The 18,680-nt window shown below is 33.6% G+C and overlaps 1 protein-coding gene across 12 annotated transcripts; it reads left to right on the top strand.

Annotated features, from left to right (window-relative positions):
• Positions 1-1,954: 1,954 nt before the first annotated feature.
• Positions 1,955-17,422, top strand: LOC18428407 (tRNA(His) guanylyltransferase 2). 12 transcript variants are annotated; one of them, XM_020663731.2, is made up of 10 exons: positions 1,955-2,210; positions 4,171-4,241; positions 7,071-7,175; positions 10,133-10,254; positions 13,422-13,553; positions 15,059-15,103; positions 15,646-15,815; positions 16,281-16,366; positions 16,916-17,023; positions 17,173-17,422. In XM_020663731.2, the coding sequence occupies exons 4-10, from the start codon at positions 10,151-10,153 to the stop codon at positions 17,296-17,298; spliced, it is 771 nt and encodes a 256-aa protein (XP_020519390.1). In that variant the 5' UTR covers positions 1,955-2,210; positions 4,171-4,241; positions 7,071-7,175; positions 10,133-10,150; the 3' UTR covers positions 17,299-17,422. The 12 variants fall into 12 exon arrangements, 9 of the variants coding, with proteins under 9 accessions (XP_020519390.1, XP_088723911.1, XP_088723908.1 ...); XM_088867785.1 differs by having other exon boundaries at positions 13,422-13,569; XM_088867782.1 differs by having other exon boundaries at positions 10,133-10,288.
• Positions 17,423-18,680: the final 1,258 nt, after the last annotated feature.

Genomic DNA, 18,680 nt, shown 5'->3' with positions numbered 1-18,680 from the left:
AAGACATTTCGTGTACCGAAACAATTTTAATATCAGAAGTTACTCTGGCACATTTTATATCGGCTCCCATTTTGTCAGAAGCTGATCCAACATTTTTGTGATTGAATGGCATAATTTTGGGGTTTAAAGTAGGTTAACATAGGGGGTATTTTAGTCCAGCAAAAACTTTAGTCTAACAAAATCATTTTTTTATTTTTTATTTTACTTTAAGCGATTTGGGGGATCACGGGAGTATCCATGATTGCCACTAACAAAAAAAAAAAAAAAAAAAAAAAAAAAAAAAAAAAAAAAAAAGAGTGAAAATGCCAAAGAGTATATTTCCGTACTTAAATTGTACCACGGAACCCACTCCCCTCCATCATTGCCCAACTAATACTGGACGGTGAAATCCTCAAGGTCCTATAGTTATGATAGCACGTGCAAATGATGATTCGAGGATTTTGGGAGTCTAATGCACAATGTGGTCCTCGTGACCTCCTAAACAATCAAAGTAAAGCGCACATCTAAACCTTTCAAAAATTCAGTTGTGGTGTAGAAACTCTTGTGGTGGCCTTAAAACATGTTATTACCATAATTATGAAAAAATGTTGTAAAAATATTGCAAATTGAGCAGGTCTTCAATCAGTTAAAAATCTTTAAAATCAACCATTAGATAATGCTTTACAAGAGGCACTATTTTAAAGATTAGATTTTTTCTTTTTTTTTTACTTTTGCATATTAGAGGTCAGAATGATTAATTATAAAGTTTTTAAGACGAACAATTTTCTTTTGATAAGTTTTTAAAGTGCATTTCACTTCTGCTACAACCTTATACACTTAATATAAATTTTTTCTTTTCTTTTCCCCTAAAATACGAACTTTTCCATTTCCTCCTAACCATATATGATAATCCATTATTATCATTTCATTTAATGCGATAAATTATTATAATGCAAAAAGTTTATATAGAACCAAGGCTCTAAACAATCAATTTGCAGCCCACCATTGTTTTGATTCTCAAATATCCTCAAATTGATCATCTCGACATCAAGATGTATAGATATGAGAAAAAAATAGATTTCATGTTTTGGAAATATTATATTTTGTAACGCATTTTTGGACCATTAATTTTCAAGATTTTCAAGTTTTCATAGATACGTCGATGTACATTATTTTTTAAGCTTTAAACTTTATAAATAAAGATGAAAATATATTTTAAAGCTATGACAAACATTTCCAATATTGAAACCACATTTCTCACACTATTTGAAAGTAGGTTCCTATTTGATTGTTTAGAACCTAGGCTCTATACAAACCACACCCTATTCTAATAACCCTACTTCTTTAGGATTTATCATCAAACAGCGGGATTTCATCAACTTTGAACAGCTATTTAATTAAAAATAAAGGAAAAGCAATATCGCATAAATCTTAAATTTTATGGAGATGTCCTTTTTTGGACTGTTTTTCTAAAATGCCAACTAGTTCGGTACTCTTATTTGTTTTTTAATTATCCCAAAAAAATACTAAATATATTCATGGCTTTAACAAAGTTCTAGCGCTGACGAAAAGCTATCCATATAAAACAAAAATTCATTCCTACGTAGTTTTATCTGAGGAAGTCAATAAACAGTATACTCCTGCAGAAGCATAAAAATCTTTAGTTTCTCTTGCCGAGGCGCAGCAGGCTCAGCTTGCCCAAGGTCACTGCCTCTCGTCGGGTTTTTTCGCTTCATCACCATTACGACCATCGGTGAAAGCTCTGAGCTTTCTTGTTCTTCTTCTATAAGCTCTTAAAGAGAAGCGCATCTCTCTTTGAGAAGATTCTAGGTGTTAAATTTCTATCTATTTTTGGGGAAAATCTGCAGGGTTTTAAAGATTGGGTTGCAGAGAGAGAGATCTAATTTGATTGGGTTGGTTAGAGAGAGATATATAAATTATCTATTTTCATCTTTGGGTTATCTTAGGTTTGGAAGGTTTCTCTTTTTCTTAGGAAAAGTGGCGTGAGTGATTGAAACTTGAGGGTTAAATTTTTAAGTTGTAAAAGAAAAGTATGTAATCTCAGTGTGGGAATGGAAAATCCATGTTCTTGAGCAAATCTCTAGGAATTGGACCCTTGCATTATTCTTTTCTTAATCTTTTTGCAAATGTTTCCTGTTTTGGCTGTGTGGATCGTATCATCAAGCTGAGGAGATTGGCCATTGCCAAGCACTTGGTGGAGAGATAATCAAGTAAGTACACATAAATCTCTGTGTGTCTCTCTCTATCTATCTCAATATATCTCCTTTTTCTAAATGGAACGTTGTTAATCGAGTTGGGGGGTTCTCTCTGTGAAATCTGGGTGTTTTTTATTTTGGGTTTTATTTGATTTCTCTCTCTGTAGTTTATGGAAGGCATCATTTTTTTTTTTTTTTTTTTAATTGCCATGCTTGCGATTTTGATTTTTTGGTTGAAATGGTGGTGACTTTTGAATTGGGTTGTGCTTCAAACTCCTTTTGTTGATGGAATCAGTCTGTTTTTTTTTTTGAGTGGGTATGTCTCAAACCCTGTTTTCTAATGAAATTTCTGTGGTCTTTGGATTGGGGTGCCTGCAAATGGGTTAGCTGCAACTCCTTTTTTGCTTGGTTTCGGAATTGGGTTGTCTGCAAATGAGCTTGCTTTACTGTTTCTAAGTTCTTCTTGATAATATGAGTCTCTTGTGGATCTTCTTTCGTGCTTTCCAGAATTTAGCTGTCTGCAAATGCAAATACATGCTTTACTTCCTTCTTTTTTCTTCTCTATCATTGAAATTGCACTAACCAGTGTTCAGGACTTGGCCTCGGCCCTGTCAAGTTCCAGTGCCCTCGCCCCTCGCCCTTGTTAAAAATTCTTAAAAAATCAAAAAATTTGTTAAAAATACCGATATATGATTTGGAAATATATTGTAATAGGTTTGTTATGGTTTTTATGATGATTCGTGAATTTTCCTTAATACATATTCAAATTTTTATTTTTTTTCATTTTATTGATTTTTCTGGAATATTTCAAGGTATAAATCATTTGTTTTCTATAACTCATATTTTGTATACTTTTTCCATTTTTATAGACATCTAATGATTTCTATCACTTATTTTACTTTTAGCTGATTCTTAATTAATTTTTATCAGTCAATTTTTTTTTTATAGTGTATTTTGGGCTTGTAAAGGCCTCTTATCAGTCTATTTATATTTTTTAATTTTTTAGTGTATATTTGGCTTGTCAAGGCCTCGGACTTGGCGAAGTTACTCAGCTTGGGCAAGGGGTGAGTCTGAAGCCCAAGCTGAGTTTCAAAACATTGGTACAAACAATGCCATCAACTTGATGTTGCTGCATTGTAGGAGAAATTTTGATTTTTTTTTTGTTTTTGATGCGTGATGGTTATTATCATGTATTAGGTATTACCTTTTTTGCCTTTCTTTTATATCAACTAGTATAAGTAATGCTACAATTTTAAAGTTATATTTTTACTGATGTAATGTATATCTTTGTGTAATTAGTTTTCTTGCTAATCCTAAAAATACGTAATATATCTATTACTCTGGCCTTGCCACTTCTTCGAATTATATCAACACTTCACTCCTACAATAAGTTATTCATTTCAATTATATTATTTACGGTATAATTTGTATTTCAATTAGTTCTCTCTGCAGTTTCCTTTTTCATTTTTTGGCACTTTTAATTATATTTTTAGTGAATTAGTTGACATTATATTTACTTATATTAGTAAATATACTATTTACTTATGTGAAAGTTTTCTATACTTCCCCTTTACTTATAAGTGAATAACATATTTACCACAATTTTCCACAGCAAGATTTTTTGTTTTTTTGGGTAAATTTGGTAATTTAGTGGGGATCACGGCCCCCTACCTGTTCAAAAAAAAAAAACGGGGAGGGGGCCATCATCCCACTAAATTACCAACTTTACCCCAAAAAAAAATCTTGCTTTGGAAAATTGTGGTGAATATGTTATTCACTTATAACTAACTATGTTATAAGTAAATATATTATTAAGTAAATATATTGTTTGCATATATGTAACTATATTATTTACATTATAAAATAGTACATATTATTTACTTATGACTAAATAATTTTCTTTTAAACCCTAAACCTATTCCCTCTCTTCTCTCATCCCTTGCTCTGCTGCTCTAATTTTTTGTTTTCTTGACAGCATTAGAAAGCTTCACTTGGGCTTAAAGTTGCAGGAGGAGGAGAGCGAGGCATCTGTGGACTTGACATCAGGTGAGGCTCTATTGTTATCTCAGATGGGTTTTTGGTTCTCTAAGTTGGGTTTTCTCGCTCGTGTGTTGATTGTGGGTTTTAATGTTGTGTGTCTGAGTTTTCTTTTCTCTATGTATATCTGCAACTTCTGCTTTACTGAATTCCCAAGCCTAATCACTTCCTGTCACAGCAGCCACTCTTGTCTCTGAAACTTGGTTTCTCTCTCTTCGGCAAACTTTGTCTCTCTTTCCAAAACTTGGTTACTGTACCAGTATGTCACGTAGTGATCCGTGGTTTTGGGCTTCTCTCTGTTTACATGTTTGCTTAATGGGATTCTCATTGCCTATGCGCTTTTAATTTATCTTTTTAGTATTATATGATGAATTTCTTTGGTACCGAAAATTCATTTGATCAAGACAGTGGGATTTTAGAAACCAGCGTGCATTGCTACTGTACATGTTATTAAAGATATGATTTTGATAGAACCCATCCTAATGTAAAGAACCATATGTGGGGAGAGCAGTATTATTGGAGGGAAACTTACTGGAACTAGAGATCTAAGAAAGTCCCAAAATTTCCTGAGAAAATCTCCTAATATTGACTCAGTAAGTGCAGAGAGGGGGTGCTCTTAGAAGTGGGTGAGGAGGAAAATACTATAAATTTTCTTACTTATTGCGAATGGAATCTAGATAGAGAAAAAATTTCCAGAATTAATGTAGTATATATATGAAGTCTGTATCTCTTTTTGTGACTTGTGATTTGAGATCAAATGTATTCATGATAACTGTGTCTTTTTCTATTGTGGAGGTGCACTGTAAGATGCTCATTATGGTTTATTTGCCTTGATAATTTCAGTTCCAGTAGTTATGCTCAAAGGTTTGAATGTTTTTGTTAAAGGCTTGGGGATCTTTCAAGTGCTGCCAGTGTTTCAAAAAGCGCTAGGTGGCACCTAGGCAGTCCGGGGGATCCAGGCCGCCCAGCGCCTAGGCGGGCACCCAGAACCTGGGCAGCCCAGTAGAAAGAAAAATGTTTGTAGTCTAAGTGTCTAAGTCTAACAATATAATTATATAGCACATAATCCATAATCCATATTTCCATGAATGAGGAGAATTTAGATAGTCAATAGTCCATATTTTCATACAATGCTAGAACCATACAAGCATACACATAAGAGTTAGATAGTAGAAACTAGAAACTAAAAAATAGCAAAAAGAAAATATACAGTCTACGACTCAATAGTCAACAACAAGAGTCAATTGTCTTTATTCTTTAGTCATCATCTTCATTATCAGAAGGAGTAGGGTAAGCCTTATCATATGCATAAGATTCGAGGCCATCATTATCTGAGTCATCTCTCTTTTCAACATAACGTTCGTCCTCCTCTGTTTCTTTTGAATTTGCCTCTTCCTCCTCTTCTTCTACCTCCCTCTTACTCTGTGCAGATGAGGCCCTAGGAGTTTTTGCTGCTCTACCTGGTGCCTCTTCGCCCTTTTCTTTCTTTTTGTGCTTCCCTGAACTCAAGTATTGCATAATCTCTTCTCTGGTAGCCTCAGGAACATTTTTACAAGGGCAACATCCCCATAATACCGGCAAAGTGTTTGTTGAACGGGTAAATACCCCCATTAGTATCATTTCCACAATAATTACACCTAATACGATTTTTGTCATTCGGATTTGGGTTATGACCATACTTCCAACCTGGATCATCACTTCTAGAAGAATCTGGAGAAGATATTTTCATAGAACAATGCTCATTTTCTTCCCTTTCTGGTTCTACTAAATTCAAATATTGTCTAATCTCATCTCGAATAGCTTCAAGAATCTTTTCACAAGAAGCAACATTCCCTTTAATACCGGCAAAGTGTTTTTTGAATCGGTTAATACCCCCATCAGTATTTTTTACAAAAATTGTATTGTTTGGTTTTGGGTTATAACCATACTTCCAAACTAGATCACCTCTTCTAGCAGAACCAGAAATAGACCTATCCAAATGACAAGGATATTGTTCTTGTTTGTATTTTACTGAACTCATATATTGGTTAATCTCCTCTTTGATAGCTTCAAGAACATTTTTACAAGGGGCAACATTCCCCCTAATACCGGCAAGATGTTTTTTAAACCGGTTTATGCCCCTTTTTATATCATTTTCACAATAATTGTATCTTATGCAATTTTTATCCAAAGGATTCGAGTTATATCCATACACTTCGACTAGATCTTGAAGAAGACATCTCTAAATACTACAAGCAATCTAAAAAATAAAATTTTGCACTTACTTTGAATGCTCGATCTCCAAACTTCCACCTCTGAGATGTTTTTTAGAGCTAAAATCTTCAAAAACACTCTCTAATAGGCCTCAAGAAACTCCAAAACTAAATCTAATCTTAATAGGTGATGTTTGGATCCATTCCCCGTGACTTTGAGAGACACTTACATCCAAAGAAAATCATGAAATCTAGTTTGTTTTAGGTTTCTCTCTCTAAAATGGGCTCTAGTGGTTTTAGGTTTCAAAAGACACCAAAAAAAGCCCCTCAACAAAGGGCATTTCCGCCTTTGGGAGGGGCGTAGGCTCTGGGCGGCCGCTAGGGCTAGGTGCTGGGCTCCCGCCTAGGCGAGTTCCCAGGCGCCCGCCTAGGCGAGTTCCCAGGCGCCTAAGCAGGTACCCAAGAATATCCCGTCTAATTTGACCGCCTAGGCTTGGGTGATGCGCCCAGGCCTTCAGAACCGCCTAGGCGGCCGCCCAGTCACTAGGCGGTCCACTTTTTAAATCATTGAGTGCCGCTTTCTCTATGATCTTGATATATGTCTTTCAAATAAATAAAATTTTGGTCACTCTTTTTTACTTCGTAGGATCACATTGCCAGATTGTATGGGAAAGAAACGGTTGACATCGCCAATTGACATAGCAAAGGAAATCTCCAAAAGTTTGTGTCCTGAAATGCTTTGATTTTGCAGGTATGTTCCAATTCAATCTTTGTTGAATGATCTACATATTGGTATGATTAGATTTTTATGTGAACATTCCAGCTTTTGTCTTTGGCTTTTTGTATTTTTGGAGACCCAGAAATTGGGGTCCTAAATATACTCCTTGGTAGGGTTTTAGTTGTGGGAACTTATACCTATGGGAGCTTATAATCCTTTGATTTACATGTATATAATAATTGATATCCGACCCCAATTAATTGGGAAAATGCTATACTGATGATGATGATGTATATAATAATTAATATACTTTCATAATCTCTCCTAACATCTGTGTGTGTGTGTTGAGGGGGGGGGGAAGAGAGAGAGAGAGATTCTATTTGTTATTCTCCTATATATTTAAGTTCTTCATAGTCTATTTTCTTAGTGTAGCAGCCGGCTTTAACAAAACCCCACAAATCTTGTTTTTCATAAGATAGGCTCCTTTCTCCTGTCATTACTTCTCTTGTGTATATTCTCTGAGAAATTCATTCCTTCTTATTTTCTATTTATTTTAATTTGGTGAGAATATATTCATCTAAGAAATTCATTCCTTCATATTGTCTATTTGTTTTAATTTGGTGAGATCTTCTTTTGTGACAGTATTTCATCTAGGAACAAGACATATGCTTAAGTTAACAGCTTCAAAAAAAAAAAAAACAAGACATGCTTCTTTCCATTCCTTTTTTTTTTTTTTCCTTGCCTTCTTCTTGGTCTGAGGATTTTATGTATTCTTCTTACTTTTATAATTTTCATATTTAGTCTATGTTTGGTCTCTACTGTCAATATAATTTGTATTGTTACTAATGTTGGTGAGATATTTTAGAACAGTAGATTAGTATACAACTGAAGTATAGTTGTATTTTCAACAAAAGTTTCCGTAGTCTTTTATTTTTTATTTTTAAAGGGCTATAATTGATGTTTATTCCTTGTAGTTAGAATTTCGAATTATTTTTAAAAGATTATTGCTGTGCTTTAATGTTTCTTGAAATTGTTTTATATTAAAATTCTAAAAAGTCCATAAGACTTCCCAGCTTTTTTATCTTCTCACTTTTGAATTTAAAAATTTTCTACTCTCAAAAATATCTCTGACTGATTTTAACTTTTTATTACCGTATTACCAAAATTTTCAAGTGTTTCAAAATAAATATGTTATCTTTGACCATAAAGAAAGGAAACCCACTTTATTTATTTTTAATATTTTTGAAGGATTTATAATTTTAAGTACATATATTTATTTTCTAAAAAGAGTTTGTGACAAAAAAGAAGTTATAACTAATTTCCAATTTTTTAGTTTTTTTAACTACTAAGTAATGATGTTTTGTAAAATTATTGTCTATTCTATTTTCTTTTACAAATATTTGTGCTTTCATGTTATTGATAGTATTGGAGTATAAAAGTGGTTTTAAAATATTTTATATTTTTAATTCTTGAACTTTTAATGCTTTTGGATTTCTTTCATGTCTCATTTTGATGCGTTTGAAAGAACCTCTTTTAAAATATAAAAGTTAAAGTAATTCCCACCACAGATTTTTCATTCTTTAAAAATAGTTTATGATCAATTTTCAAATGGGAAAACTTTCTATACTTACCCGTCATATGCATCTTATTACTAGTGTTATGCACCGCATTGCACGTGATATTAAATATTAATAATTGAAATTGTTTTTCAATCTTGAAATAATAAATAGCATATTTATTTATTTTATGGATTTTTTGGATAATTTTTTTTATTTTCTATTTTCTTAATTTTGAATTATATTATTTTTTTAGTGTAGTTGAATTTATTTCTCTTTATATTAGTAATTATATTTATTTAAGTAAATATTGTCTTTAAAATTTAGAATATAGAACACCTTTGCCCAGGCCACTTAGATCATCAGCAAGACTCTCCGAGCACCATGCCCTCAGGTGTCTTGGTCTGCCCCTCTCTACAGCCACCCCTTTGCAGCAACGCCCCCTATTGCTCCTCCCCTTGCTTTTGCCCCTCTCAGATATCTCTCTATCTCTTTCTCTATTTTCTAATCACCTTCTCAAATTTACTTTGAGCGCCCATCTTGTGGGATAATTCCATTGTAAATTATATGCTTCATATATAGAAAGTTAACACTTCAAAAAAAAAGAAAAAAATAGAAAATGGAAAATGGAAAAAATGAAGAAAACAAAAAGAAATTGTAGTTTCCATAAAATGTCACGCAAACATTAAAATATAATCCGTAAACATTAAAATGTAATTATAATTCTATTTAAGATATTAACAATTTGCCATTCGCTTTGGACATTAAACATAATCCTTATTATCTATAAGATTTATAATAGAACAACCTATATATTAATTGTATTTTTGGGATTGTTTCACTTATTAAATAATTCTTATGAAATAGTATATCGCTTATGAATAGGAATTACATTTATGGTAATTTGTATGTCTATGTTTAGAATGCACACAAAGTTGCAACCTTAAACAATCAAAGTAAGGCACACCTCCAAAGTTTGTCATAAAATGCAATTTTGGTGTCGAAAATTCTTAGGATGGCATAAGGATCTATTTCCTTCTCTAATTATTAAATTTTATACTCCAAAAATGGTTCAAATCAAATAGATATATGAACGCATAAAAATCTTGAAAATGGATGGTCTAGATAATGTGTTGCAAGATGTACTATTTTTAGGATGTAAAATCTTTTTTCTTTTCCATATCTATACATCTTGATGTTGAGATGACCAACATCAAAACAGCCTTTTTCTAATGATTTTGGAGGTGCACCTTAATTCTACATTTTAGTATGTCAACCTTATATAAACTGTTTTTTTTTTTAACATAACCTTATATAAACTTTTTCCTTTAATTTTTGTAGGTAACACAGAGAAAAGATGTAGGGATAAGACCTTGAGGTTGTACTTTACTTGACTCTAAGAGCTCATAGAAAAGCGTGTGGCCTCTTTTTCAGAGGTTATTGAAATTCTAGATGGCGAATAGCAAGTACGAGTATGTGAAATCCTTTGAACTCCCAGACAATCTGTTGCCTTCCACATGGATCATTGTTAGAATTGATGGCCGTGGCTTCCGAAAGTGAGTCTATCACTCTCTCTCATCATCATCCAAGGTGTGGATATATGCTTGTGAATCCATTTTGATGTATATTTCAATTGGGAATATTTAATTTTTCTTTTTCATCTCTTTCAATTGATTTACCCAAAAAAATCTCTTTCAATTGGGTTCTCTTTGTAGGTCAGTTCATAGATGACTTATGAAATTTTATAACTTCAAGTTTGTCTGGTGCTGATGCAAAACTCTGGCCATATGTGTTTTGGCTGCTTTTTAGGTGATTCCAAGAATATGTGTCAGTGACTTTTTAAAAAGCCAAATATCACCCATTTTTCACACACAGGAAAGTCTCTCTCTCTCGGTCACTGTTTTTTTTTTTTGGATGTGGGAATTTAGTCCCCATCCTGGCGTCATATTGTAGCGCCCCACCATGCTGACCACCTAGCCTTGAGCCCATTCCTGAAAAGACTGCCTCTTAGTGTGTAAAGAAAAGTTTGTTAATGCTTGCTTTAACCCTAAACTCAAAAGCCTACGAAAAAAAAAAAAACGAAAAAAGAAAAAAGAAACACTGAAGTTTTGCAAGAAATCAAAATGGAAATTGACGCAAACATGTAACAGCCACACCAGCAGTAAAAAATCTGTCATTTTCCCATGTTGCTCTTCTATTTTGTAATTGGAGTTTCCATACCTAATGTGTAACATAAAACCTGGTAGCTTGAGGGTTTTGAGGCTGTTAATCTTGCAAACAAGGTTGTATGTTTTCTGATCTCATCTTTACCAATAGAAAATGATGAAGATGAATAATGGTGTTGAGCTATTTCCTTATTTTTCTAGTTATAGATATCTTTAAATTATAAGTGGATGCAATCTATTCATGGAGCTCTGTATCAAATGTTTGAACTTTGACCTCTGATTGGAACAATTCATTGCTGATATTTATTTTGGGATGTTATGAAAGTAAGTTCCCTTAGGACACTAAATGGTTACCAACCTGTAGACTTAGATGGAAAAACAAGGTCAGTTAAAGTTGTGAATATTCAGTTAAATTAACTATAGATTATAGGGGTTGAAATTAGCGATATAGTTTGTCATATTAGGAAGAAACTTCTTCCGTTTTCTTCCAGGTGAAATGGGGTGCTTTTATTCCATTGTTAGTTTATTTATCAACTTCTGATTTTTGTGTTGTGAACCATGCAGTAATTGTTTATTATATGAAGAGAAGTTTAAGGTTGTTAGGACATATATATTGTACAGATATTCAATCAAGTTGCTAGATTTTATGATTTGATGTAAATCTTTCCATGGGTCTCACATGAGAAAGGATCATCCCGTTCTCTAAAACTACTAGACTTCATGTAATTTTTTAATCAGGTGGGGCTTTGATATTGTCAACCTTTATAAGAATTAGTTTGCTCTTCCTTTAAGAAAATTGTATAAACCTTTAATTTGATAAGAGTTTCTTATGTCTTGTATTCACCAAGGAAGGAAGATTCCTTTGGAAAGTTATTTTGATAAGGGAAGTAATTGGGTGAAACCATGATCCAAGAATTATTGGTGAACTCAACTTAGAGAAGCAATGTTCCTAAAATGGCCCTCAATTGGGTGGGTACATAAGACAGTTTTGCATTAGGCAAGCAACTGGATGCTAGCCCACATTTCTTTATTAAAAAATAAAAAAAAACCTCCTCCAAATCCTTATCTTAGGGAATATATGTCAGTGATGATAAATGAAGCCTTTATAAGTTCGAGCAACTATTTACCTCATTTTCTTAGTAATGGGGTTTTCTAAATTGGTTTACTTTTTTGGTTATTCCCAAGCAGTGAATTGTATGTATCTATCGTTCATCTGCACTGAAAAGAAATTTGTTGATAGAGTTCTTCTTATGTAAATTTGGTTTTAGAGTTGTACCATACTTACGCGAAGCGATTCCAAAACCGAATCGATGTAGGAAACGGAATCGAGGAATCGCCACTAGCTGGAAGATTTCCTGTTTTTTGAATCAATGTCTGTGCAAGAGGAATCGTGGGGGATGATATTCCTATTTGTCAAACTCAGGTTTCCCTAAAATGGAATCGAGAACCTTGCATAATGGAACAAGATTCCTAGCTCATTGGAATCAAGTTTTTGACCAAGTTGGAATCGACCTATATGGAATCAAGATTCCTTCATTTATGGAATCGAAATTCCGACATCTTTGAAATCGAGAGGAACTGAGAGGAAAATATTATACATCTCAATGTCATTCACATGATTGACATGTCATACATGCACATCTACATTATTTGTGTTACTATTACATTATTTCTAACATCTTGGAGTTGCAATCTCTCTATTGGGTCAATGCAATGCATCCTTAAAGAATTAAGTAGAAAACGTGGACCACCACTTTAGTTTCTATTGGTCATTACGTGCCAAAAAAGATGACTACACCTTGTTGCTTTAGATTGGGTGTCTAGCTCGAGTAATTTGATGCCTCTAAAACTTCTAAACATCACTTCTCATAAAAAAGCTAAAAAAAGAGAGAAAGTGGTAGTACTTTGGTAAATACACAATAAATGTAGAATCGAGATTCTCCAATTGTGGAATCGTGAATCAATAAATATTGGAAACAAGATTCTATAAGTGTTGGCATCTAGATTCCTAAAATAAGGAATTGAGATTCTAGGACTTCACAAAAGTAGATTCTATAAAGATTCCTTATCAGAATCGCCGAATCAGGATTCTGAATTGGAATTGCGACCTCCGGTGAGAAATTCAGTTAACTATGAGTTGTACGTTGTATAAATTGTTGATAGTGTTGTGTGTTGTCAATTTGTCTTATAAGTGAAGGAGGACATCTTACATAGTAGTGATATGGAAATCCAGATTTCTGTTCTCATCATAATTAATGATTTTCTTTTAACAGAATATCTCACAGTTTTATTAGAATATTTGAGATTAGCATAAATGGCCTCAAGATGACAAATTCTATTGCAGAATAACTTACTTGTTTGTGTTTTGTATTTTCATTGTATTCTCATTCTATCTATGGAAAGAAATGCAACGTCCTTTTTGTTCTCATTCTTTACCTATATTGAGAGCTGACATTCCTTTTTGAATAAGTTATTGTCTTCATGGTGCCTTCATGTAAGTTTATGTGGCATTATCTTTCTTTAAGCAAATCCTGGTTCTTTTTTACCATTCTTGGTAGGTTTTCGGAGGCTCACGAATTTGAGAAGCCCAATGATGAGAATGCCTTAATGTTAATGAATTCATGTGCCATTTCCTTGCTAGACGATTTCCCAGACATTGTATTTGCCTATGGTGTTAGTGACGAGTACAGGTGCTGAATTCATTTGGTAAATTTTTTACATTAGAATCAAACTTCTCGGTTCATATCTATTCAATGTCATCTCATATTGGATGGTTGTGTTTTTCCCACCTAATACTTTTAAGTGTACTATAACCCAATGGACTTTACAAGTCATAGTCCATTAGGTCATCGTTATCCAATGAAATGATCAACGGTGAGGGAAAGAAAGCGGGACCCACAATGTTGGCTCACTCTCTTTATCATGGTCAATCACTTCATTCAATGTTAGATGACGCATTTTAGTTTTCCCATTATCCATTGGATGCTAGCATACTTTTCCTACTCATAAGGGATAATCTTTGTTATTCGGTGGGTTGCAAGAGTGGCTAGCTCCCAACAGGAATTGGCTATGATTTTTAATGAGATCACAGTTCTCTTTTCTCCATGTTTTGAAAGAAGATCCATCAGCCAATGAGAGCGATGAAAACTCTGATCTTTAAGTTCTATTGAGTTTTCCTAGTCAATAAGATTCTGCCTTTGGCATCTTCTTGGTGCTGAGTAGTGATGCTTGGACTTCAGTTCGAGTTAATAAAGTTTTAAACTGTTACCAATGAAATAAGAAAAGAAAAATATTGGTTGGGATGAATTTCAAAGTTGATGTGATGCAGGGAAAAAATAATAAGCAGAAAAAATAAAAATAAAAATAAAGGGGGCCTCTCTCTGGGTCTGCAAGAGAACCCCAAGATCTTTTCACAAAATCAAACTCTTTCTTTGTTCTCCAATCACCCTCTCTACATAGAAGGGACCATTTCCCTTTAAATACAAACTAAACGGAATAAAAAAGAAAAGAAAAGAAAATTAAACTCTCTCTCTCTTATCTGATAAAATCATGTCTAACTGTTCCTAATGGATTGTTAGGGGTGGTAATGGACTCGGGACCTGACCCAGGATCCGACCCGGGTGGGTCCGGATATGGGTCCAAAAATTGGACCCGGCAGGTCAGGTCCAGGCCCATGTAGAGACCAGACCTAGACGCGACCCGAATAGTGTTGATATTTAAATAAATATAACTCTATTTTTTTAGTTATAATATTTAAATAATACATGCATATATTTAACATAATCTTTAAATATATTTAAGTATATATACATTTTTTTGGGTTGGTTCCAATCAGGTTTGGTCGGGTTTAAGTTCGGGTTCGGGTCGCTTAAATTTTTTACTAGGAACGGACCAGACCTATTGCTACCCCAATGGCAACCCAACCATATGATAATCCCTATCCATATCCATTTAAAAAAAAAAAAAAACTAAGCTAAACTTCCACTTCTACCTCTTTAATCTCTAAAGCTAAAAAGATAAGAATAACCCTAAAGAAAACTAAAAATCCAAAATTCCAAATAACATATTTTTTAAGTCCTAGAAAAGTATAAAAAAAAAAAAAAAATCATCTTTTTTTAAGTTGCATCATGATGAATAGTATCAGAAGATGTCTATTGGTTGTACTTAATGTGTAAATTATGTTTGTGCTTTGCAGTTTTGTTTTCAAGAAGAGTTCTCAAATCTACAAGAGACGTGCCAGGTTTCTTTTGCAATATCTTTCATTTGATTCATGCATCTTCACCAATTAGAATCATACTCATGTACTAGGGCAGGTTCATCCTCATGAATTTTTGTATGATGAAGAGACTTTTAAAAGGGGAAGTATACCTTAGTCCACTGGAGTATGATACATGATACTCCAAAGGGACATGCAGTGTCTGTTTCTGATGATAAACAGCACCGCGGTGATTAACCCTACCGAGAGGTGAATGCCTCAGCAGGCCCCTCTAACATCAATCTCCACTGTCACCACTAGAGAACAGTGGATGCCCTTTGGAGTATTGCTTACCCATCTCTATTGTATTATGGTTCCACTAGCTATTTAGAAATGAAATGCATCCAAGGGGTTGACCACCATGGTCATTGTCTTTACCTTGGAGGTCCATATTCCAGTCCATTGGACCATGGTACTTTTCTCCCCTAAATGAGATGAAAAATTCATTTTAGTTGCTGTTATTCTTGTAACTCATGATTTTGAAGGGTTAAAAGATTTACATGGTTCTTGTTTCATTTAATTTGCAGCAAAATACTATCTACCTGTGTTTCATTATTTTCTTCTACATATGTCATGAAGTGGGCGGAGTTCTTCCCCAATAAACCATTGAAGTATGCACCGTCTTTTGATGGGCGAGTTGTATTGTATCCTACAGTTGCACATGTTCATGATTATCTCTCTTGGCGCCAAGTGGATTGTAAGTATCTTTAATTGATAGACTCCCTGTAAGTTCATGGGTCAATGCTTTGTTAAAATGCTGAGATAATTGAGATTTTCCTAGTGCATGATAATTACAAAATTTAGCCACTTAGTGTTTTTGGAAAATGTACTGTAATTTATGGGAAAATGTAGCCCATTTGGTTCATCATCACTAAGCAGTGATAGATGGTGATGGTGAGAGAGTGGAACCCCACATTGGGGGTTCATTTCCAATCTGATGGGTGTGTTGTAGTCCATTGTGTCACCACCTTGTTGAATGATGGGCATAATCGGTTGTGTGACCCACCACTGGGGTTTAGACCTTTTTCTGTCAGTTCCACTCTCCCATACCCTCCATTAACATCCTTCATTTCATTGGATGGTGATAATCCCAAAAGAGAATTTTTTGCTATGGTTATTATCTGGTAGAATCCTATCTTCATTCAGTTTCGTTTTTTTTCAGGTCACATAAACAATCAGTACAATACTTGTTTATGGACATTGGTGAAGTCCGGAAAAACCAATGAGGAAGCACAAAAATTTTTAAAGGTGACATAATGTTAACTTTGCTTTAGAAGCAGAGTGGCTGACCTTAGGCTGAGACTCACACTTTGATTTCTTATTTTAGATAAAACATAGCTAAGATAAATATTGGAGATATTAGAAGAGGACCAATTCCTAAGCCCTAATTTGGAACATGATACATATGATTTCTATCTATCTATATATATATATATATATATATATATATATATACATCTGATACACATTATTTCTTTCTCCCAGTCATTTGATGTTTGCTGAGTAGTCTGATCTTGTGAATTTCAGGTTCCACATGCTCTTGTGAAGTTTATTGTCCTGTAGTTCTCTCTCTTTCAAAATTGAATTGAAAGTTCAGTCTTGGTTCGAGTCATGATTTCTTCTACTTTGCAAATTCATTTTTGGTTTGATTCATGATGTCTTTCATCTGGTTTTATGCATGTTTTTTCATCTAATGCTTGTCAATGTTGCATTCTAATTCATGCAAGATCCTAAGCCAATATTATCCTATGAAACTATAGGAGCTTTTAAAGCATTTGTTCCTTATCTGATTTTCAGGGTACTCAAAAGCAAGAAAAAAATGAAATCCTTTTCCAGCAGTTCGGCATCAATTACAATACATTACCTCCAATGTTTAGGAAAGGCTCTTGCGTCTTTAGAGAAGAGGTTTGTTTCGTAGAAAGAGTACAATTAATAGGGACACTGCAGCATAATCTAGTATAGTCATATCTTTCTGTTGGAAATTAATGATGTGAAATAATTACTAAAATTGAGAAGGATCGAATATTTTTTTTTGAAATTTATTTAAATTACAGGTGCACGAAATTTCAAAGAGTAAGAAAGTTAAGAAGAAGGTGGTTGTGGACCATTGTGACATTATTTGCCCGGGCGACATGCACTTTTGGAATGAGCATCCATACATCCTATCTGATGATCAGTAGACACATTTCATTTTATAAATGTCTTAATTTTTCATGATTGATGGAAATTTTCTACCATGCGATAGCAAACTTTGTTTATCGATTTTTTTTGTTATTAATATATTGAAGAAAAATGAAAAGAAAACTGTGGTATAAATCAATCAAATTCTTGTGATTTCAATTTTGATTTACAGCTTTTTGTCATGTTGACTTTTGTGTGTGTTTGAGAGAGAGAGAGAGAGAGCGAGAGAGTCCAAATAGTAACAAGATGGTTCTCTTACCCTCCAAGATCAGTCTCATTGGAAAAATTTCCTGAGAATGTCTCACTGCAAGTGCAGTTTCATACTTTGGACTGACCATTTCAATGCATTTGCAGTTTCATACTTTGGACTGACCATTTCAATGCATTTGCAGTTTCATACTTTGGACTGACCATTTCAATGCATTGGTAATTAATGATTTGGAGTTCCTTTGGAGCTTCAAACCCACTTTTTTATTGATGAAGTATTTCACAATCAATCTATGGGGAGCTCTAAATCCACTTTTTATGTTGAGAGTAGGAATTGCAGGTGTTCTAGAGTGCTATTGGGTCTTCAATCCATGTAAAAATTTGGAGTTTTTGCACGGACATAAAAGCTTAGAGTTTAGCCACCTAAAACAATCAATGGGTTTCAGAATTTTAGCCATATTTAAATAAACTGAAAGGAGAAATTTATCAAGATTTAGCTACAAAGATGAACTACTTGACACTTTGCTAATGTCTATTGATTTAATTTTAAGAGGCCTATCAAAATACACTGGATCATGACTTGAATAGGTGAAGATGAGTAAAATATTAAATAATTGGTAAGTGACTGGTATTTTGATACACTTTTCTATAACAAAAATAAATATTCGAAGGGTCTTTATGGTCTAGGATTAGTTACCTGTTCCTTTTCCCACTGGAATACAAACATCAGTGCTTGTATAAAGCAGAATTTTGTTAAGGTTCGTATAATGTGCTATCTTATATTTTACTAGTAATGCTACCTCTAAACTCAGCTGTAAGATGTAATTTTGGCGTTAGAAACTCTATGATGATTTGAAAATCTATGTCGAACCTCAGTATAACATTTAAAATTTTAAAAAATAGTACGGATTGAGTAGATTTATAAATATGTAAAACTCTTAAAAATTAATTGTCCATATAGTGCACTTGTTTTTAGATATTAAAATTTTGTGGTCGAGACGATCAATTAAAAAGTTGTTTTCCACCGATGATCAATTTGAAGGTTTCTTGACTTTAAAACACTATTCTTTTACTTGATTTTTTAGGTGCACCTACCTTCTATAGGAAAAGTTGTAACGTTATATAAATTGTTCTAGCAATAAACCAATTATCATTCCTCTGAGAGGTTTGATTG

Source organism: Amborella trichopoda, chromosome 5 (genome assembly GCF_054954075.1).
Source record: "Amborella trichopoda isolate Santa Cruz 75 chromosome 5, AtrichopodaSantaCruz75HAP2 v2.0, whole genome shotgun sequence".
Classification (NCBI taxonomy): domain Eukaryota; kingdom Viridiplantae; phylum Streptophyta; class Magnoliopsida; order Amborellales; family Amborellaceae; genus Amborella; species Amborella trichopoda.
Note: the sequence above shows the minus strand (reverse complement) of the source record. Positions and strands in the feature narration are given on the sequence as shown.

Bases quoted from the DNA above. Each gene is read 5' to 3' on its own strand.
- LOC18428407 (XM_020663731.2), top strand. From the start codon at position 10,151: ATGGCGAATAGCAAGTACGAGTATGTGAAATCCTTTGAACTCCCAGAC. The intron at 16,367-16,915 runs GTGACATAATGT...TCTGATTTTCAG, and splicing joins AAGCACAAAAATTTTTAAAG to GGTACTCAAAAGCAAGAAAA. The intron at 17,024-17,172 runs GTTTGTTTCGTA...TTTAAATTACAG, and splicing joins CTTGCGTCTTTAGAGAAGAG to GTGCACGAAATTTCAAAGAG.